Source organism: Simochromis diagramma, unplaced genomic scaffold (assembly GCF_900408965.1).
Source record: "Simochromis diagramma unplaced genomic scaffold, fSimDia1.1 OVJJ01000603.1, whole genome shotgun sequence".
Taxonomy (NCBI): domain Eukaryota; kingdom Metazoa; phylum Chordata; class Actinopteri; order Cichliformes; family Cichlidae; genus Simochromis; species Simochromis diagramma.
In genome coordinates this window covers 12826518-12848952 of record NW_024387414.1, presented here as the reverse complement: position 1 = coordinate 12848952, position 22435 = coordinate 12826518, and the positions used below count along the sequence as shown (strand labels likewise).

General features: G+C 39.2%; 3 protein-coding genes across 5 annotated transcripts; 1 reads left to right on the top strand and 2 right to left on the bottom strand.

The window, feature by feature from the left end:
* Positions 1-2019: 2019 nt before the first annotated feature.
* Positions 2020-8067, bottom strand: LOC120720837 (CDC42 small effector protein 2-A-like). Of its 2 annotated transcripts, none has more exons than XM_040010640.1 (5): positions 7953-8067; positions 5611-5855; positions 3653-3754; positions 3492-3570; positions 2020-2476 (listed from the first exon to the last, which is right to left on the bottom strand). In XM_040010640.1, the coding sequence occupies exons 2-4, from the start codon at positions 5662-5664 to the stop codon at positions 3496-3498; spliced, it is 231 nt and encodes a 76-aa protein (XP_039866574.1). In that variant the 5' UTR covers positions 5665-5855; positions 7953-8067; the 3' UTR covers positions 2020-2476; positions 3492-3495. The 2 variants fall into 2 exon arrangements, with proteins under 2 accessions (XP_039866574.1, XP_039866575.1); XM_040010641.1 differs by having other exon boundaries at positions 5611-5852; positions 7953-8063.
* Positions 8068-8092: 25 nt separating this feature from the next.
* Positions 8093-10276, top strand: nip7 (NIP7 nucleolar pre-rRNA processing protein). Its single transcript, XM_040010639.1, has 5 exons — positions 8093-8209; positions 8337-8423; positions 8504-8642; positions 9432-9572; positions 9837-10276. The coding sequence occupies exons 1-5, from the start codon at positions 8154-8156 to the stop codon at positions 9954-9956; spliced, it is 543 nt and encodes a 180-aa protein (XP_039866573.1). The 5' UTR covers positions 8093-8153; the 3' UTR covers positions 9957-10276.
* LOC120720832 (telomeric repeat-binding factor 2-like) lies at positions 9974-20869 on the bottom strand. 2 transcript variants are annotated; one of them, XM_040010630.1, is made up of 14 exons: positions 20526-20869; positions 20124-20207; positions 19873-20000; positions 19182-19268; positions 18724-18864; positions 18373-18497; positions 16716-17252; positions 16450-16566; positions 15534-15707; positions 12383-12511; positions 12149-12295; positions 11276-11355; positions 11134-11177; positions 9974-10830 (listed from the first exon to the last, which is right to left on the bottom strand). In XM_040010630.1, exons 1-14 carry the CDS (start codon positions 20680-20682, stop codon positions 10672-10674), a joined length of 2109 nt encoding a protein of 702 aa, XP_039866564.1. In that variant the 5' UTR covers positions 20683-20869; the 3' UTR covers positions 9974-10671. The 2 variants fall into 2 exon arrangements, with proteins under 2 accessions (XP_039866564.1, XP_039866563.1); XM_040010629.1 differs by having other exon boundaries at positions 20112-20207; positions 20526-20868.
* Positions 20870-22435: the final 1566 nt, after the last annotated feature.

Sequence of the window (22435 nt, the reverse complement as noted above, 5' to 3'; positions counted from 1 at the left end):
AATAACAGTGTCATCATAAAATAAGCCCTGTGACAGGAATCCAAACACAAAACTGTTAAGTCACATTCAAACAGTCCACTGGCACAGCCTGCTGGTAACATAATGTACTGCAATCCAAGTATGACTGCACATTCTACAGCATTTATCCCAGAGCTGGAAAACAAACAAACAAAAAACAAAAACGTGTACATGTATGTGGAGCCATCTGCACATAGGAATAACTACAGAAACACAGATGTTTGTTACAATGTTTCAACCTGATGAATCTTAAATCTGTCCGGGGTTATGGGCAAAGTACTTGCAAGAAGTCTTAAGGCTGATATAAGAAATTTGACAACATCAATTAAATGTATTCTATGATTTGAAGTACCAACATCAAATGAGACGTTTTCTTTGTACCATAGAAATTTTGACAATAGCACTCATTTAACACCAATCTACATGCTCGACTTAATACATTCAACACATTTTGTCGCTGAAATAGTCAATCAATATGATGTACAAAGAGGACAAACAATGACATTTATTAGGTCCAGGCCTGCTGGTTTGCTCAGCACTTTTGATCTTTCTGCTTAGATTTTTTTTCTTAAGATGGACCCTAATTCAGAAATTTGGACAACACATAACAATTCCAAGGGAAAAAACAAAATCAAAAAGACATTCTAGTCTGATCACTGACAACTAGAATAACCAGGCAATAAGATCTGTTTTTATTTATTTTTCCCCAAATAGGAAAATTATGTGCTTGAAGGTTAAAAACACTGGCAAACTGTGAATAAAGTAATGTCCAAGACGGTCAGGTGGTGTGTTAATACTTTTAGTAATTTTTTTTTTTTTTTTTTTTTAAAACAAAATAAGGTTATATGTAGCAATAATTCAAAACAGAAGCAACATAAGCTCAAACACTGTGACAAAGGTGGGTCACATGTGGCTGGAAGTCATTAAGCTGCATTTATCAGCTGTAACAGTCATGGCAGATTAGTTTAAGAAAAAGGACAGCATCATCTGTGACAAAATTAATTCTCTTCATCTTAAAAAACAAAACAAACAACCCCCCCCCACGATGATAGGTAAGTGAACTAGATATGAGAATACTGCCGACTGTAACAAAACCCACTTTTGCTGCAGTGTTTGCGACATTCTGATTACTTCCAAGTTAAGGTCTAAAGTCTACTGTTGGTACACAAACCTTGGGAAAAAAAAACAAAAAACAAGCAAAAAAAACAAATTAACAAAAAAACCAAACAAACAAAAAACATAGCATTTAAAAACATGAAATTGCAAAAATAAATAAAAGCTCAAACAAAGCATTAAAGCTGGGGGAGACACCATTTTTGGCATACGTAGGCAAAGGCTCCACAGTAACTATTCAGCATATTGTACTTTAATGTGCTCTGCAAGAAACTAGCCTTCTGCACCGCCTCTAAGCTCTTCTATCAATCGAAAAATTTTGCCCACTGTGACAGACAATCAAGTCTTCTCAATTGGCTGACCTACAAATGTGCCTTCAGATGGTGGATTGATGACAGAAAAAGCCACCAAGAAGCAAAAGGTATCGTTAAGTGAAGCTACATAAGAAGCAGTCACGTGGCAACCTTTGGTCAAGCCTATTTGTTCAAGAATCTAGCATAAAGAGGTTATTGACAAAACAGCAAAGAGCAAAGAGGAGAAAGGTGATCATTTAAAATGTTGCCTTTTCCAGATTTGTGCCTACTTCAGCTTTAAGCTTCCAAATCGCACTAGCAAAACAAATAACATGACTTCAGGAAGGCAGATTAGGAAGTTAATAGTTTATTAAAATCCTATATGGTTCAATCTAAATGAGTATAAAAAAAAACAAACAAACAAAAAAAAAAAACAGTTGAAATCAATGCTGAACTCCTAAGCAAGTGTGAGTGTACAATGTATGGTCCAGTGTACTCTACTCATTTCAAGTTTATTACAAAAACAGCAATCTTCAACCCTGAAAGCAACTCAGTATAATGAGTATTTCTCAGAATAAAACTATGAACGTGTTGCTTTTTTTTTTTTGCCTTGCTACCTGTCCTTTGATAAACCTCTGAGGATAAAGAAGGAAACTCAATGTTCCAATTTTCCAGCGTGGCCCAGCCACCATGAGGTCCGTTGTCAAATCAAGATAATAAATACAGGCATCCAAATTGGCTTCAACAGCAAGAATCTTTGAAGTAAATTTTCCTCATGCATACACACAAGCATACGTCTGTCTGAGATTATGAGCTTTCTAAACCCTCTTCCCTACTCTTAAACAGTTTCTCTTTACAGTGCAACAGTATGGCAGCAAATGGATAGCAGTGCTTTCATTAAAAACAAAACAGGGAATGGAAAAATAAAAATATATACAACATCAAGGTAAAGCAGTAGTTTCATCTTTTGGTCCGGTGTCCTTTATGGACAGAACTGCTTTTTCAAAATTCTTCCTTATATGAACAACAGTAGTTTCCACAAGACTGAAGAGCTGTTGGAGGAAAAGGTGGAACAAATGTTAGGATTCGAGTTGCTTCTGATTGGAGGTGTACTTTTGTGTCTGTGTGCATTTGTCTGTCCCAGTTTTAAAATCTTAGTTGGTTTGGTCAAATTTACAGTCATCTGTGTTTTTCCCAGAAAGTATTTGATATCTTTGGGTTCGATCTGTCTTAGCACCTATGGCAACACTGTGTGGGAGTGGTTACACCCCCCCCCCCCCTTAAAAACAAAACCCAAAAAAGCAACCCTGCAGATGTAGCTTTCTTGATGTCTTAGGACAGTAGAGAGCTATAATTTTGCTAAAGTAAGGCTAATTTAAAAAAAAAAAAAAAAAAAAAAAAAAAAAAAAAATTCAGTAAAGTCAAGAGAAAAAAAAAAAAAAGTATGTCATTTTTATATAATAAAGATTTTATTTATTCATTTTATTTTTTTTTTTAAATTGACTTTGGCACGATTACACTGTCATTACTCTGACAGCTGAGTCACGCTCACAAAGACAATTTGAGAGGTAATCAGCAAAACAATACCATGCACAGTACAGTGTAAATATGTGCTTCATTGCATTTCTCCCATTTCCTCTCAAAGCCACATAAGGCAAGCCTGCTGTTGTGTGCAGGCTTGATTTGCCATCACTTGTTTTTGACAGTGCATGGGTGGAGCAAACTTTTGAGGTTTACAAGATGGAAACAGTCACGAGAACTTTGACACCATCACTGACTTATGGCTAGAGCCCCAAGTCTAGAATTTCACACATCCTATATGATATTGATATTTCTAATCTATTATTTAAAAGAACTGGAAGACAGAGGAACAAGACAAATACTGCTTTTGCTAGGGGAAACCCCCCCTCCCAAAAAACGAAAATTCACTCAAAAACAAACTTGACCTTTTATAAGTCGGCTCTGGCTGCATGAAAACAAGATGAAGCTGTGCTTGTGTGGCTTTGGGGTAGTGAAAAATCTGTGGTTAATGTCAGTTTCACTAAGGGATATCAGGACATCTCTCACCTCGTTACAACTGCGAACCTTCAGAACTTGTGTGCGCGTATCCTCCTTTAGATTTCATCTGGGCCTGAACTAGGTCGACCTATAGAAATATATAAATGTTAGCTGGCTGAAAACACATGTTTGAAAATTCAGTGAAAACAAACAAAAAAACCAAAACTTACTGATGCCAAACCCAGGCCCATGTCCCCTGAGCCTACATGTGTGGTATGAACAAAGTTTGTCGGCTCCCCAATCATGGAGCGATCGATCCTTCGCCGCCGTTTCTGAAAAGTAGCAAAAATCTAAATATTAATATCACAAGTAGACTTACCATACTACACACAATAAAGCAAATATTACTATCACTGGGAACTGAGAAGAGCATGTGTGAATCAGAAACTAAACACTTATCAGTTTACTTTTTAAATCTTTGTTTGAAGTATAGTGGATCTGCACTGAGACAAAGGTAAAAACTGATCATTTGTGTTATCTTATCTGTTAACAGATAGTTCACTACCAAAGTGATGAAGTTTTACTGAATCTGTTTTGTCAATCCAGGGTTACTAAACCTACAACAGGGAAAAGTTTAGAATTTCTATGATGGACACTGATTAACTCATTCACTGCCATTGACGTCTATAGACGTCAATGGCAGTGGGGAGTTACCTGATTTGAAAATGGCTGGCAGTGAATGAGTTAATCACACTCAGGCTGGAAAAACTAAACCTATGTGAATGCTTCACTGTAAAGATTTAGAGGGAAACAAAAGAGTACTGGCAAGCCGACACAAAACACCATCCATAAAAACATGGTGCAGACAGTACAGTGGGATTTATGGTGGAGCAGAGTGAGCGTGTTAGCTGTCCACTCCGCTCCAGGGCCTGACTCTGTGCTACAAACAGTCTGTGGACAACTGTGGCTCATGTTGTTTTTGGTCTATGAGCCAAACACGAAGAAGAACGAAGTTATAAAACACAAAAGCTGAAGTGAAACCGAATATTAAAAACAATGAAAACTGTCACTCCAGTCACTGTCTGTGCTTTTCATACATTATTTTTTGATCTTTGAAGTTTTTAAACAGGATCTCCTATTCCCGTGGAACTCTGCTACTGCTCCCTGCTCTTTTCTGTCCCACTTATCAACCAGTCAACATTTGGCAGTCGCATACGTCATCCGATTCCAGCGAGACGCAGTCAGGATCTTGGAGGACTGCACGGCAGTGTTTCTCGCGTGGGTGAAAACCCGTCTCCCCTCTCTGACTGAAAACTGTATGCAGACGGACACATTTGCGAGGCTATAAATCCCGCTTATCTTGAGCTGCTTTTATAGCTCAGGTCCGCGACACCTCACATTCACAAAAGCAGCAATAAATTCATAACCGCATTACAAAACGTTACAGAACGATATCTGGGCAGCAGTCCTTGACCAAAAAGTCATGGCAGATCATGTGACAGCACACAAGTAAATAAACAAGAAGGGTTTTTCTTGGTTTGCTTTTTTAAATGAAGAAAACTAAGTTTTGTAGTCTGGGTCTAAAACCAATTTAGATACTGTGGCATGACCTAGATAGCTTCAATGTTAAGTCAAGATATCCCAGATATAATAACAAATAGTTTTTCAGTGAGGAATGATCCAAATTCCCTCCCAATCACTGTGCCCGTCTTATGAGCAGCTACAAGAAACTTCTGATTGAAGTTTTTGTTTTCTAAACTCAGAAGTTAATTTAAATTTTAAAGCCTTCCATGAGAACAATTACTTGGGGAGTTTAATACAAACAGGAAATGTACAAAGGTCTGCATGTTTTTGTCATTAACTCTGAATTAGTTGAGCAGTAAACCACATATGATGAGTAATCGATACATTACTCACGATCATTCCAAAGGACTCAACAACTTAGACTTGATGCGGCAGGACAGGGGTTATTATTGTGACATCAAACAGTTCCCTATTATAACCAGACTGTCAGACTGTCTTGTCTGCCAACAGATAACCTTTAGCAAATATATTTAAAGTGTTTTTTGCCAGGATGTGTTTAACTGGATGAATGCTACTTTGTTAATCTATATTCAAATTAAAAACTTTTAAAAACAAGGCAGCTTAAATTAAATAAATCAGTTCTTCTTGCAAATTTCATACTCACAGGCTGTGGCTGCTCTGCAATGCAGCAACTGAAACAAACCCAGAACTCAGTCATTCTGAGGCCAACGAAGAAGCCGCAGCAGTTTCCTCTCTCTGCTCAGACGTCTCTACGCCCGTCTTCCTGTTCCGTGTTACCAGAACCACAAACACACGCCGGAAACTGATGACAGACACAGGCCAGTGGCTTCTTGGGGGTAAACTGTTGGCACGAAAAGTCTTGTCCCACTTCAGAGCACCACACACCTGCTGACACGTTAACAAAAGAAAATAAAAAACACATTTCAATCAATTGCTGATATATTTTGATGTGTATCAGCAGCTTTCGGCTGCTCATGTTCCCCATAGCTAATAGTTCCCTGGACTTACTTTTACAGGAAGCAACTTTTGATTGAAAACAATATTTAAAAATTCCTTTCTTGGAAGCTTGCCACTTTTTGTATGATACCATCTCGCGTCTGATGAGGTAATCTATGGTTATTTTTAATCATACGTTTAAACTACTGTCAAGACACACATACTACATATGAGGCATGGTGAAACATTTACGTCAGAAGGTTAAAAACAGAAAGTTCACCATATTCAAATTTAACTTCTCTTGTAACAAGTCTTAAGAAAAAGAAATGGGGCCAGAGTGTGGCCTCTATTTCAACAAGCTGTCCAGGCGATCACTGTTACTTTCCCTTTTGTGGTTAATCTCCGGTGGTAAATAACTTACTACCTGAATCCAACCTTGGGCTGTGAGGTTAAACGAACAGCCAGTGTTTCAATTTTCAGAAAGCTGTTATTAGCTCCGACACCTTGATAAGCTTTCCATTTTAATTAACATCTCTGTGGACTTGAAATCGTCTAGAGGCTTATTTCACTAATAGGGCAGCAGCACAGAAAATGTGGAGCACCATTTGGGAAAATAAATAAAAAATAAAACTGTCTTCACTGTACTGTACTTGTTCAAAATATACTTAATTCTATAATGAAGGAAAGAAATTTGATTTTGGAAGCACACTGTGGCCATCAATTTGGTGTTGGATGACAATTTTTATTTTAAGATATCAGTATGGTGAATGTTGCTATACTGACAAATATCTTAGGGAAAAAAATGTAGTTAAAAGGGATAAATGTTGTAAAAAACAAAAAACAAAAACAACTTGTGGGATTATCACTAATCTACTAATTTGTTTACAAGGATCAAAGAAAATGCAGTTAAACATATGATCAACAAAGCTATTATAGTTAATTAAAATTGGGTGCATATTTAAGTTTAAATTACATAAAATAATCTTAAAATCATCATCAGTCTTTGTCAAATTTAGTCAAGTGTGTCAACACAACTAGGGTGGGGAGGCTTTGTGTTTTGGATGACTCTCTCAATGTGAGCCAACTCCCTTTACAGAGTGTTGTGTTTGTATTGCAACTCCTGTCCAAATATCAGCCACAAAAGACTAAACTAATACTCAAAATAATTAATATCAAACATAAAAACATTATAAACAATGAAATTTTACACTGAAACGAGTAAACAAGTCGAACAAAACGATAAAACAAACAAACAAACAAAAAAACCCCCACACAAAACAGGGTGATATAATCAAACAGTGTTACCACATATTTCGAAATGTCAATCGTTTTTTTTGGTCGATGCCTCAGAAAGACACAGTAGAAGGCCTTCTGGCTGTCAAACAATTGGCGACAGGAGGATCAAATGATCTGCCAAAAGCGAAGTGCTCGCTGACGGAGTGCATTTCCCAGTCTGTAACACTGACTCTGCAGCTGACGCTATGCGCCGCTGACACTCAGTGCAACTGAATCATATTATCAAGAGTCGTAAAATGAGCGCAGACGTGTTTAATGATGATTTTAACCACATCTGACATCCTTTAAGGATTACCAACTCTGCCGGTGATCTTGGATTACTGGAACTTAATCGGTATTTACAAACAAATGAGCGTTATGTAACTTCGCCCCGCTGCGGCAAAGACGCTTTACATGACCAGTCAGAACACAGCTCGCAGCTGGGTGCAGTTCAACACATGTACTGCTGCTGTGCCGGGGCGTCGGCGTTGATTAGAACTGAACTGCTTTAGTAAATCGGAGTGTTAGCTCTACCACATGCTAATACAGCTAGCTTTCCAGCTAACGTTCACGGGCTCGATGATAGCCGCGGGTCTGTGTTTTTTTCCACTGACAGCTAGCTGTCGGAGCTAACGCAGCCCATTTTCGGAAGCTGTGACTTCAGTTGTTAAATTAAAACAAAAGCTGAAACAATTGCTGGTTTTCGCAATTAGAGCCAACTACTCTTTCAAGATTTCTTTGTGAATTGTAATTATTTAGTATGAGAAAACTTACCAGATGGCGACCGGTTTACCGGAGAAAAACACGTCCGTCCAAACTGATCGCTAAAGGAGGCAAAAAACCAGGAACTGTGATCACTGTTACGTCACACAACTTCCGTTTTAAAGCATTACTGCTTCCGCGTTAACCCACGTTTTTTTTCTCACAGGGGACACGTTTATCCGTTGCTAACGTTAAGGATTTATAGTAGTAGATATGAGGCCGCTAACAGAAGAAGAGACCAAAACGATGTTCGAGAAGTTATCTAAATAGTGAGTGAACGGTTTCTGCGCCGTGTTAGCCTGTAAAGGTTCAAATTATACAAACACGTTCAGCAAGCCCGGTAGCTCACGCTGTGAATGTGTGTGTGTGTGATCCATGTGTTTTCTCTTGTAACAGCATTGGTGAAAACATAAAACTTCTAGTGGACCGACCAGACGGCGTTTACTGTTTCAGGCTGCACCATGACAGAGTCTACTACATGAGGTAATTTTGGTTAATTAACACGCATGTTGGGTACCTGTCCGTACATGAAAGGATTAAGGCGTTTGGTTTTCTGTCCACAGTGAGAAAATTTTAAAGCTGGCCACCAACTTTTCCCGGGACAAACTCATGTCAGTGGGTACGTGTTTTGGGAAGTTTACAAAGACCAAGAAGTTCCGCCTGCACATCACAGCCCTGGATTTCCTTGCTCCATATGCAAAGGTGACTATAAACAACAAACAGCCAAGTCATCCCCTCCTACGAATATACCAAGCGGAGCTTAAATAAGATGTAGGAAACGAAACAATACGGGTATTACTAAAGTCCTCTATAGTAGAGGCTCATTCTGAATTATGCCACTAGATCATCCTCCAGAAGGGTTTTTTGAAAGAGTTACAGCAAAAATGTAAAGTAGTGGAGTGAGTATAACCAGTTTTTAGGATCAGTGACACATGACGGGTAGAAATTGTTTTTCACATGCATAAACAGCTGTTTACTATACAGATGGAGAATCAAAATATTCAATCAGAAATAAAATCATTGTTCATTGCTGGGAAACACTGGACATGATTTTCAGGCTCATGTGCAATTCTGTGTGCTATTACAGATTTATCGCATGAGAAATTGTGCTGTACAAAAGTTTGTTTATACTTATAAACAGGCTGTTATTTTTTCCATCTCATTGCATTAGGCTTAACATGCACTATAAAAAAATAGATCTTTTTTCAACAAATTGAAGTTCATAGGTGAGAAGATTCGTATCTGTGCATACAGATTCACATCTTAGCTACATGGATACTTTAACTGAATGTATTTTTTGCTTTTTGAAGACCCTAAATTGCGAGAACCTGTATTAAGTTGTTTGTAAATATTATGAGAACAAGGGAGAAGTAGCTCTATGTGTGCTTAGAAATTCTAGGCTTTCTCTTAATTGTTCAAGCCTTTCATCTGTGCTGTCATATTGGACTCATTCATTCATGTATGAATAACTTGAAACTATCATGTATTCAGTTTAAGGTGTGGGTGAAACCTGGAACAGAGCAGTCTTTCCTGTATGGGAACCACGTGCTAAAATCTGGTCTTGGCAGAATTACTGAGAACACGATGCAGTATCAGGGAGTTGTGGTTTACTCCATGGCAGATGTGCCTCTGGTAAGTCCTTTAAAGGTTGCTCTTCTTGTCACACTGTTATGGGCAGTATTCACAGTACAACAAAGATACATATTCCTGCTGGTAACACTCATGCTGGAAAACAAAGCACATATTATGCAGATGTTTTGTTTTCCTCAGTGCCGTGTATTCACAATAGGGTATTGGATAGATCCACTCATGTACTAAAAAGAGGTTAATACCTGATTAACTCAAGGTTATATGACAAAAGGCACTTATAGGCTGGCTGTTTGTCTTAATCTTCAGGGTTTTGGTGTGGCGGCCAAGTCTACGCAGGAGTGTCGGCGAGTGGACCCCATGTCTATCGTTGTGTTCCACCAGGCTGATGTCGGCGAGTTCATAAGAAATGAGGAAACATTAACATAAAGATGCAGAAACAAGTGGACTGTCAAACTGTTTATTTTTAACAGTAACACTCACTCAAAGTCAAAGGTTCAACGTTTAGCTGCTAAACATTTTATAGTGACATGATCTGATCAAAGTTCCTACTTCACGAGCAGCTGTTATACCTGGAACACTTCCCTACAGTCCAGAGGCTAAAACAAACAATCTGTCTATTGACTCACTTCTGCCATTTGCAGAATTTCCTGGTTTGTCCCCTCCCTGTTGTATTAAATAAGAAGGGTTTTGTTTTTGTGTGTATGCTTTTTGTAACTTGAATCTTGAAATAAATCCACATCTCTGTATTATTTAAATCTTTTTTTACAAATAGTTTGTGTGGGAGGAAAAAATTACCTGTAGATCTTAGCTATATGGATATTTTGCAGCTTTCATATCTTTAATTAAAGGTCTGTTCTGCTTTTCCGAGATCATAAGACTGAGTAACATACTGACTTTTAAAGCTATTCCCATCTCTGTATCAATTCAACAAGTGGGTTTGTTATTTAGGGCTGCAGAGATGCTACAACAGTCACTACTACTGCAATTTCTGTTATCCCTTCCTCAAAAAGAAACAATCTTTGACCCACAAACATTCAACATTTACAACATTTTAAAGTGGCTTTTATAATGTTCAGTAACTTGTTAAGGAAACCAAAACAAATAAATGGAGATGGGATAAAATGAAATGGGCTTTGGTGAGTCAGACGATATTTGATTTTTTCATTGTTCTCCACCTGTCCTTCAGGTTGACATTTGTTCGATCTTTGAATTTGTAATATGCCTTTATCTTGCTCCAGTTGCCCTCCCCAAATTTTTTGACCCCGTCTTTTAACTTCTGCGTCTCACTCTCTGTCCATTTCTGCAACACAGTAAAAACATGTCGGTTAGCCATTTGCCACTGTGGGAAGTCTAAAAATGACAGCATTTTAGATCAAGTTGTAATACCAGTGCAAGTGACTGAACATGCAATGGTTTTGATACAGGAACTTCAATTTGTATGATAGCAACAAAAGGCAAAGCAGCAAATTACTGTGTGATATTGAACAAGAAGTCCTCCCTATGGACTATTCCACACATTTATGTGACAAAGGCATTTAAGTACAAATATCAACAGTAAAGTAATGTGACCAGTTCGCTTTGCAGCATGTTTTGCTATACTTACTCTTTTCCTTTGGCCTGAATTTGAAATGGTGCTCATGTCTGAGCCTTTGTGGGAAGAAAAAAAATAAATACACAAAATTATTTGAACCCCATCATCTAAACTCCATGAATTCAAGTTGAATATTCAATGAACTATTACTTACTTCTCTTTTTGGAGGTAAAATACAATTCTTCGTCGCTCCATACCTCCTTGGTCTCCTTTGCATTATGGTACCGTTGGTTCCTGTGAATAAGAGCCAGAATGTGTTTTTGTTCGGCAAAATGATTAAGCACAACTACAAAAGATAAAAATAATTAGGGGCTATTAATCAGATATGCTGGGAGGAACACTCGTGTGTGTTTGCACGTAATCACATATTAAATATCCTCAGCTAATGACTAGTGCATATAAAAAACAATATGAGACATTTACAATTCAAAAATAGTCAACTTTATTCTATATTTATAGAGTAATGTTAAATATTTCTAACCATAAAAAAGTGACTATGACCCGTAGCTCAAAAATCAGAAATCCATGATTTCAGATTGTTAAAAACAGAAATATCCAGTATACTAATTTCATACTGGGTTTTTATTTAGAAATCAAACACTTGGTTAGGATTCCTTTGCTATGAGTTGCTGCATCAGTGTGGTGTGGCATGGAGGCAATTAGTTTGAGTAACTGCTGAAATGTTATCAAAGCTCAGGTTGCTTTGACAACAGTTTTCAGCTTGTGGGTAGACAGGTGCTAAGTCTTGCTGGAAAAGGAAACCAGCATCTCCAGATGGAAGCACAGACTGGTCTAAAATGTCCTGGTAAGAGCCTGCTTTGTGTACTTTGTGCTTAATAGAACACAGCAGACCAATTGCCACCTGTGCTAGCAGATGACATGGCACCCTAAATCATTGACTGGAACTTCACACCTTCAAACCAAATCAAAATGTGCACCAATCAAAAGGATAAAGCATTCAAAATGTTACATTCTAACATATTACAGTCCTCTTGTTACTTTCTCAGACTTATTGGTGTTTACTAACCATTCTAAATGGGAATGGACGTTCTTTTGAGCAGAGTCCTTGTGAGGAGTAGAGCTCGTTTGTGGGATGGGGTGAGAAGGGGACTGACTTGGCGAGCTCTCCACTGAAGAGTCTGTAATATGAATGTCATCCGTATCATCTTGATTCCTGTCAAAGTAAATAAAACTGGTCAAATATCATATGATTAATTAGTCGTCTAGAGCACCGGTATAAAATACAAGATTCTGTAGTTACACTTGATTGTCCACAGGATCACTGGACAGCTGCTTATGAGGCTTTTGTACTGGAGTTTTCTTGCAGGTCACAGGCTCCTTCGGGTCTTCCTCGCTGTCTGACGATAACCGTATTGACTTTTTAGACTTTCTGCAAGATGAGAAAAAAAGTCAAGGATATTCTGTAAAAGGAACAACCTGTTTTGAGTGATTGGTGATTAAAATGATGTTTTACTCTTTATTTCTGAAGTTAAACAGCCAGGTTTTATAAAAAGGAACAGCACCATGTGTACAAGTAGAGAGAAACTTTTAACTGCAAAATGCTAAATCAATACTAATGCCTTAAGCTGTTATCTGGTTTAAACTTGTACACTGTGAGCAGTGTCTGTGTTTCTTCATTGGCTACCAATAATGTCATGAGCTTAAAAGCACTGTATAGGGAGTGCAAAATTATTAGGCAAGTTGTATTTTTGAGGAATAATTTTGTTATTGAACAACAACCATGTTCTCAATTAACCCAAAAAAATTCATTAATATCAAAGCTGAATGTTTTTGGAAGTAGTTTTTAGTTTTAGCTATTTTAGGGGGATATCTGTGTGTGCAGGTGACTATTACTGTGCATAATTATTAGACAACTTAACAAAAAACAAATATATACCCATTTCAATTATTTATTTTTACCAGTGACACCAATATAACATCTCCACATTCACAAATATACATTTCTGACATTCAAAAACAAAACAAAAACAAATCAGCGACCAATATAGCCACCTTTCTTTGCAAGGACACTCAAAAGCCTGCCATCCATGGATTCTGTCAGTGTTTTGATCTGTTCACCATCAACATTGCGTGCAGCAGCAACCACAGCCTCCCAGACACTGTTCAGAGAGGTGTACTGTTTTCCCTCCTTGTAAATCTCACATTTGATGATGGGCCACAGGTTCTCAATGGGGTCCAGATCAGGTGAACAAGGTGGCCATGTCATTAGTTTTTCTTCTTTTATACCCTTTCTTGCCAGCCACGCTGTGGAGTACTTGGACGCGTGTGATGGAGCATTGTCCTGCATGAAAATCATGTTTTTCTTGAAGGATGCAGACTTCTTCCTGTACCACTGCTTGAAGGTGTCTTCCAGAAACTGGCAGTAGGACTGGGAGTTGAGCTTGACTCCATCCTCAACCCGAAAAGGCCCCACAAGCTCATCTTTGATGATAACAGCCCAAACCAGTACTCCACCTCCACCTTGCTGGCGTCTGAGTCGGACTGGAGCTCTCTGCCCTTTACCAATCCAGCCACGGGCCCATCCATCTGGCCCATCAAGACTCACTCTCATTTCATCAGTCCATAAAACCTTAGAAAAATCAGTCTTGAGATATTTCTTGGCCCAGTCTTGACGTTTCAGCTTGTGTGTCTTGTTCAGTGGTGGTCGTCTTTCAGCCTTTCTTACCTTGGCCATGTCTCTGAGTATTGCACACCTTGTGCTTTTGGGCACTCCAGTGATGTTGCAGCTCTGAAATATGGCCAAACTGGTGGCAAGTGGCATCTTGGCAGCTGCACGCTTGACTTTTCTCAGTTCATGGGCAGTTATTTTGCGCCTTGGTTTTTCCACACGCTTCTTGCGACCCTGTTGACTATTTTGAATGAAACACTTGATTGTTCGATGATCACGCTTCAGAAGCTTTGCAATTTTGAGACTGCTGCATCCCTCTGCAAGATATCTCACTATTTTTGACTTTTCTGAGCCTGTCAAGTCCTTCTTTTGACCCATTTTGCCAAAGGAAAGGAAGTTGCCTAATAATTATGCACACCTGATATAGGGTGTTGATGTCATTAGACCACACCCCTTCTCATTACAGAGATGCACATCACCTAATATGCTTAATTGGTAGTAGGCTTTCGAGCCTATACAGCTTGGAGTAAGACAACATGCATGAAGAGGATGATGTGGACAAAATACTCATTTGCCTAATAATTCTGCACTCCCTGTATATAAATGTTTCAATAAATAACTTCTTCATAAAAAAACAAAATATGTGGGGGATACACTATCATTGCAAAAAGGATCAGGTCTTAAACCATGATGTAGATACAGAGATTTAAGAATACGAAGCAATACAATAGAAGAAAAATGAGGAAACAAAGACAAACTTATTTTTGATGCAATAGTTTTTTGTAGAGGCTGGCTAGACTTTCAACGAGTATGATTAGATCTGGGAAGAGTACAAATGAGAGTCAATGATGCCACAAAGCTGTTAACCAACTTTAAGTTTATAAATACATTTATAAGTCACTTTTGAGAAAATGTACATGAGGCAGCAAGCCAAACTGGAAGGCCCAAAGCTTTGAGCATAGAGTGATCAAATTTCTCGAGGTCCCTACAAGCATCCTGCTTGAGTTGCTCGATCTGTTCACGGTCTGAGATTTGCATCATAGCATCTTCTGATGGATTTCTCAGATATCATTGCTTTTTGTTTGTTGTCAATTGAGAACCTTTGGTTGGAGAGCTTTCCTTTGATGATGGACTCTGACCCTTGACTTTGCAGGGTCAGAGTGCATTTTCCAAGGTGTTCTTCCAGGGATTTCTTTGTTGTCTTCAGTAATCTTAAATGGGTCTCTGATGAAGCTAGTTCTTTCATGTGTTTTTCTTTTTCTGAGCTAATCTTAGTCTTTTGCACGTCTCTTCTGTTGGAATTTTTTTTTCTTTCTCTCCATTAATTCACACTTTTCTGCTCCATAGTTTGAAATGATTCCATCCAGCCTCTTAAGCTACAATGTATATTAAGACGATTGCTTTGGTGTCATATACATCATAGGTAAGAGTAATTCATTTTGAAATCTAAAAATCTATAACCGTTTTTCAATGTTTTCAGTTAATGTGCAGCACAGCAAACATCAGAAAAATAAGTTATTGTTAATGTTCTCCAAAGTAGATCTTTAGCTATAAGACATGTCAAGCCTGTATAAAGTGAAGCTGTACATATGGACTTGCCATGCTTGATAAAGTATTTAACAAGTTACAGTGTTCCCCATCTGTAATTTCACTGCTGTTATCTTTGTGGCCAATAAAAAAAAAAAAATCAAAGTAAATCACTTATCTTACACTCAAGATGAACACTTGAACATATGACGTCTATCTATTCATAGCCAAAACTACTGGTGTTATCTCTACTCACTTCTTTGAATAGGAGTTGTTGCTGAGTTGAGCAGAATCCTTGTGAGGAGTGGAGCTTGTCTGAGGAACAGGGTGCAGAGGGAGCAGACTGGGAGAGACCTTCACTGAAGACTCTGAGAGCTTCTGTGGTTCTCCTTCACTGTCTGATGACGACTGTTTTGACTTGTTGATGTTTCTGTTAGACAAGAGTTAGACTGTTAGACTATTATCTTCAAAATGTAACATTTGCTTTGACTGGAGATCTGAAAGATACTATACTGTTTATCTGTAGTGTTTAATATATGTGTTTTTAAGCACCAAAGTAATAAAACAAAGAGTAATTTTAATGAAAAAAACAATTACTATTAACTAAACGACATCATCAAATACACAAAAGTGTAATTTGAATTCTCTTTGAAAGTGAGTCCTGTTCACTTGCACTGAACCCTCACATTAGAGAGGAGGGGGAAACATAAGAGAGTGAGGATAGTTTAGAGTTCTGAGCTTCATGTGTCATGTGTTTTACTACACGCTGTCGGTTCTGAGTTACATAAATTTCATGAGGCTCTGTGCTGACATCCATATGCCTGCCAATGATTTGTGACTGTCTGGACATGTCTGTGAAAACATTACAGAACATCAACTACGCACACACCCTTCAGTCAGACTTCAAAGAACTAAAACAGGAATAACTATTCATTCATTGTGTGGACAGTTGTCTGAGTCACCGTGGGCAACCGAGTACAATAGCTGCTTTAACTAGTTTATTGTTAAGTGTAAGTTGACCTGAGTAACTTTTATTAGCATTAATATTGAGCTAGCTTAAAACAAGGAGATACAGTCAATAATTACAAACAAACTGACAATACATAAATGCATCCTTTGCTCTAACGACGGTGAAGTCTTTCTGGTTATTGTTAAGAGTTCTAATATTTTACCTGGTGGGTGAACTACTGGACTGGTTATGACGTTTCACACCAACTGCCGTGCTGGCCACAGAATGAGGAGAGTCCTCCTCACTCTCTGCTGACAACTCAGCAAAACTAGTTGAAACTCTGTAAACAAAAGCAAAAAAAAAGGTTTAATGCCATACACTGATTAAACAAATACTAAAAGTAAGCTGAAATGCAAAACCTTACAACCTTGTAAGAAAATAGTGCCTACAAATCATTTTCCTGGAAAAGAAAAAAACAAATATAAGTACCTCCTGTTAATTCTGTTGGTCCTTCTGTGGCGTTTTGGTGCTGGTATGGAAACTTCTTGGTCAGTAACTGGACACTGTGAGTCTCTTTTATTTGACAGAGCCAGTGTCTGTGGTGCCTCTTCTACTCTGGCCTCGGTCTCTAGTTCCTCTGAAACCTTTGAGCACTGTGAACTTGCCTGACTATCTGGTTCCATCACCAGCTGAGACAGAGTGTAAAGCTGTCCGTTCCATGGCACAGAAGTTGTCTTTGAGAGCGAACTTTCCTGAGTTTGTGGAACAGCATCTGCTTGTGGTGGTTGGTCTGCCGGTGAAGCTTCCATGGGGCTGCCTGAGTCTCTCTGAAATAACACTTCCTGCTCCAAGTCCAAATTGGTGTCCATTTTAGGATCAGGTGAGAGTTGCAGACACATATGCTCGCTTTCCTGGTCCTCTGTCTCCACTTCTTCCTCCAGCTGAGAAAACATTCTCTCATTTAATCCTGTAGCCAAGGCTTTGTAGGCTGCTTCTAGCCTGGTCCTCTGGATAGTTGAATGCTTGCTGGAAATTAAGATGCAGACAAGGAAAAGGGGCTGAAAAGGGATGTCTCGCCACATATTTAACTTTTCACACTCACTTGCTAATTTAATCGGTACACCTGTTCACCAGCTTGTTAACGATAACATCTAGTCAGCCAGTCACATGATAGCACAGAAACTTTAGGCATGTAGACATGGTCAAGACAACCTGATAAAGTTCAGAGGAAAATGGGCGGATTGCTTTGAGCCAACAGGGGGTAAACAGTAACCACTCAGTACAACCAATGTATGGAGAAGAGCATGTCTGAATGCATAACACATGCGATGCTAGTGTAATGGTGTGGGGGAATATGTTTTGCTGGCACACTTTGTGCCCCGTAGTACCAGCTGAACACTGTTTAAATGCCACAGGCTTCCTGAGTACTGCTGCTGGTCCTGTCCATCTCTTTATGGCCCAAATGTACACTGACAGCCACCTCCAGCAGTATAACATGCTCTGTTACAAGGCTCACATCATTTCAAACTGGTTTTTTGTTGCATTCACTGTACTCAAGTGGCCACCAGAGAGCAAATGATTATTGAAAAAAATTTGGGATTATATTGATTTATTTTGTGTATTTTTAAAGTTAAGGGGACCTAATTGCCTCTAAACCTTTTATGGTTTGCTGAATCTAGTACTCCTGAAAATATCATAAAAAACAACAATGAATTAAAAAAAAAAATGGAAATCTAAATTGGATTTTCAAGCTGCAACCGTTCTCAACTGATATTATGCTGCCCAGCATTGACAAGGGGTAGATACAGAGTGTGCAATATATTAACGGAAGTAGTACTGAATTTCAGAATTGAAATAGCTTTCACTATTACTGAATAATGAAGAAACTAAGACCACATTTCTCATTTGTAATAAATTTAAAACAGTCATCTGTGATGGATGTTTGCAATTCCCAGTCCAGATGGGGAGTGATTTTTCTCTGGGCATTTGTGTGAGGGCTCCGGGCAGCTTAAGACTATAAGAGAGCACAATGTGCGAATACTCAGCACAGATAAGCGTAACTGTACTTATTAGGATCTAATAAAACCTAATCTGATCAGATTAGATCAGATTTGATCAGATCACCTGAGAGGGACAGATATCTTACCATGGTACAGACTGGACCATGTTTACTTGTGGACTTGAAGAGGGGACCGGTTGGACTTGCTCATCAGCTCTAGCTGCACTGCTGTCTTGTTCCTTATTCTTTTCCCGAATAAGCTGATTTGCAGCCTGATAGAATTACACAAAAATATACACTTTTATATAGTGTAAGTGTAAAGACTTTTATGTTACAGACAAATCCACAATGTTTTGTTAATTGTTTTTCAACAGAATAAACAGAAGTCACAGGCAAACATTTCCTACTGATCACAAAGTAGAAACAAACAACCAAAAAAGAAACCAAAAAAATCCCAAACAAACTACAAAGCCTTTATCTTAAGTATAGCATTCATACCTTTTGGAGAAAGGGAACGCTTGATGGGCAGAGCCTTTCACAAAAAGCCAGCATCTCCATCTTGAACCGTGCAAAGTTGATTTGCTCAATTACTTCATGCTTTTTATTTTTCTTGCTGATGAGACCCATGAACAGCATTCTCTACACAGAACACAAATATTTCATTAATATAAGACACTACATGAACACCTAAAAAACTTCATGAATCACCATCAATAATTTAGTATAATAATCTTTTGGTGTTTACAGTTAAAGCTAAAAAGCCCTCCCCCCATCTTCCGCAAGCATGATTTAACCAAGTACCCCTACTCTTATTGCTTTTACACAGCATTTTTATAACTACTAATTTTAACACTGTAAATAATGTCAAAATGGCAATCAATGTGAATAGAGTTACCAAGATAAAACAATCAAAGAATATTGCTTAAGGAAAAATATGTTTTAATTAGTGAACTCACCCTGCCATCCATCTCCTTGGTAAAGTGCTTGTTCAGCACCTTTCCTGCTTTCTCAAATTTTCCATTCTTAATAGAAAGCATTATAATCTAAAGACAGAAACAAATAACTTGTTGAAAAAACCTGATTAATGTCTTGATGCATGCTCAATGATCCAGGTAAGTAAATTCCAAAAGGTTGATTCTGTTCACCTGGACGTAGTGTTTTCAATGGGAGAAACGTTTCGTCACTCATCCACGTGACTTCGACAGTCTCAACTACTGCAGGTTTCCCCAACCTTATAAACAGTACATTTGCACAATAGCTGAAACCAGCCCACTGAATGAACAATGGGCTGTGAGGTACTTGGATGAGTGATGAAATGTTTCTCCCACTGAAAATGCTACATCCAGATGAACAGAATCAACATTTTGGGAAACCTGATTAATAATGTAAAAAAATGAATTTAGCTCAGGCTTAGTAAGTTCATGTATTCATCCTTTGGCACAAAAAAAAAAAAAAAAAAAAAAAAGATGTGTACACACACTCGCCCATGCATTTACACCATCAAGTTAGCAGCATAATAATTTCATTTACAGTCTCTGATTAAACAAAATAGTGTGTCTGTATGTTTTTGTGAAAGGGAATGCAAAAACGAATCATGTGCATAAATTGAATAGGTGATTTAAAAAAAACAATAAGGAACATGCTTACCATTTCTTTAATTGAAGTGCATACGTTCTTGAAATCCTGTTGTGGGATACTGAACTCCTGGCTCATACTTTCCAGCAACATTAGGGCTGATTCCAGAGGACATACCGACTGAGAAGACGTGTCTGCAGCTGGGAGAAAAAAAACAGGTTCATTTTAGTGTTTATTCACAATGCAAAAGAAGCACTACCACGAATCAGACTGACAGATGTGTGATAATAAATGGTCAATGTTGATCTCACCAGGTTTGTCACCTTCATTTATCCGGCAAAGAAACCGCCACACTTGAATCTTTTGTGGCATGAAATCAATGGGCCCATAAGGACGAACCAAGACACCTGTAAGAAAACAATCAAAAGGCTAAAAAAATGCATATTTATTTTTTTTGATGAAACAAGTAGTAGGCAGTAGCAAAAATAATATAAGTATCTACAATAAAAACAAGATTGATAAAAAATGTCACATAAATGACATAAACCAGTGGGACATGCAACCACGAACCTACATCACAATTAGTCCAGCACACGAACCGTGACACTTTGACATATATAGAGCACTTCTTCACTTTTCAAGGATAACAAGCTTGCAAAAAATAGTTCTGGTAATCCCAGAGATACGTAGGCTAGTCAAAACACGCTAAACTGATTGTTACTTACTGTCGAGTACATCTGTGATGGCACAGAAATCCTCATATTGTTCCTTTTTAAATAACTCTAGCGCCAAAAACAAATAATAATCCACTACCCAGCGGTTCACCACGGATTCAGTATCAAATTGGCGACTGTTTACGTTTTCTTTTGCCGCCATATTCATAGGGAGTGATGGGTTATTAATCTCCGGGTTTAGCTTGTCAGGTGGCGCTTCATTCCAATTCTTTAGAGGCAGAATTCAGCAAAAGCGTAAAAAAAAGACAAAACAAAACACACACCACATACAAAAACAGACAAAACGTTCACATCCAACGGAAGACTTCTTCTTTTCTTCTTTTAGTTCTAAATTTTATGGGCGGTTGGCAAACAGCTGAATTGTGCATTACCGCCACCAACTGGTATGGAGTGTGGACGGAACGTCACTCACACCGCCCCCCTCAAATCCTCCCAAACCCTCTTTTAAAAACCGGAATAAGGCATAACTTTCACGATACCTTTTCAAGTAAATCAATAAGATCTAGTTTCATTTTCATATTACTGAGGTTTGGGGTCAGCTGACTTCTCTCCACCTGATACTTCTATAGTTTCCTCTTCTCCACAGTAGTCACATTTCCCTGTATTATGTTTCCCCATTATGAATAGTGTAGTGTTTAAACCAATATGTTCAAATCTTATTCTGGATATGACCACCTCCTCTCTCCTACTCCTTCCTGTCCTGTGCTTCTCATTCCCCCCCCCCCCTCTTTCCTCTTGCCACTGTTTTTGCCATCTTTTCTTCATTTTTTCCTTACAATACTCTTTATCTCTGTCGGACAGAAGTTAATAACCAGGTCAACTACCCCAGAAGACACCCTTTGAGACAACTCTCAATTAATACTACATATAACAATACATTGGTCTCAATTTAGAGTAAAAAAAAAGAAGAAAAGAACTAAATCTTACTCTTACTCTTTGAACTCATTGGCAAATCGTATACTCGCAAAACCTCGTGCTGCCACACACTGGACTGGAAGGCGCATTACGCTTTAGACATTCAATTTTAAGACCCCCATGAAGAGAATATCGAGGGAACAGTTTACCCTGCCCGGGATAGGGTTACCGGGGCCCCGCCCTGGAGCCAGACCCGGGGAGGGTGCCCGAGGGCGAGCGTCTGGTGGCCGGGCCTTAGTCCATGGGGCCCGGCCGGGCACAGCCCGAAGAGGAGACATGGGCCCATCCTCCCGCAGGCCCACCACCCGCAGGAGGCGCCATAGGGGTCGGGTGCATTGTGAGCCGGGTGGCGGCCAGGAGCGGAGGCCCTGGCGGACCGACCCCCGGCTGCCAAGACTGGCAATAGGGACATGGAATGTCACCTCTCTGGTGGGGAAGGAGCCTGAGTTGGTGCGTGAGGTTGAGAGGTACCGGCTAGATATAGTTGGGCTCACCTCTACGCATTGTCTGGGCTCTGGAACCAGTCTCCTGGAGAGGGGCTGGACTCTGTCTCAGTCTGGAGTTGCCCCTGGTGAGAGGCGGCGGGCTGGGGTGGGTATTCTTATATCCCCTCGGCTTGCTGCCGGTACGTTGGGGTTTTTCCCGGTGGACGAGAGGGTTTGCTCCCTGCGCCTTAGGGTCGGGGAACGGGTCCTGACTGTCATCTGCGCTTATGCGCCGGGTGGCAGTTCGGAGTACCCAGCCTTCTTAGAGTCCCTGGGGGGGGTGCTGGAAGGTGCTCCACCTGGAGACTCTGTTGTCCTGCTGGGAGACTTCAATGCTCACGTGGATAACGACAGCGAGACCTGGAGGGGCGTGATTGGGAGGAACGGCCTCCCTGATCTGAACCCGAGCGGTGTTTTGTTATTGGACTTCTGTGCTAATCACAGTTTGGCCATAACGAACACCCTGTTCGAACATAAGAGTGTTCATAAGTGCACGTGGCA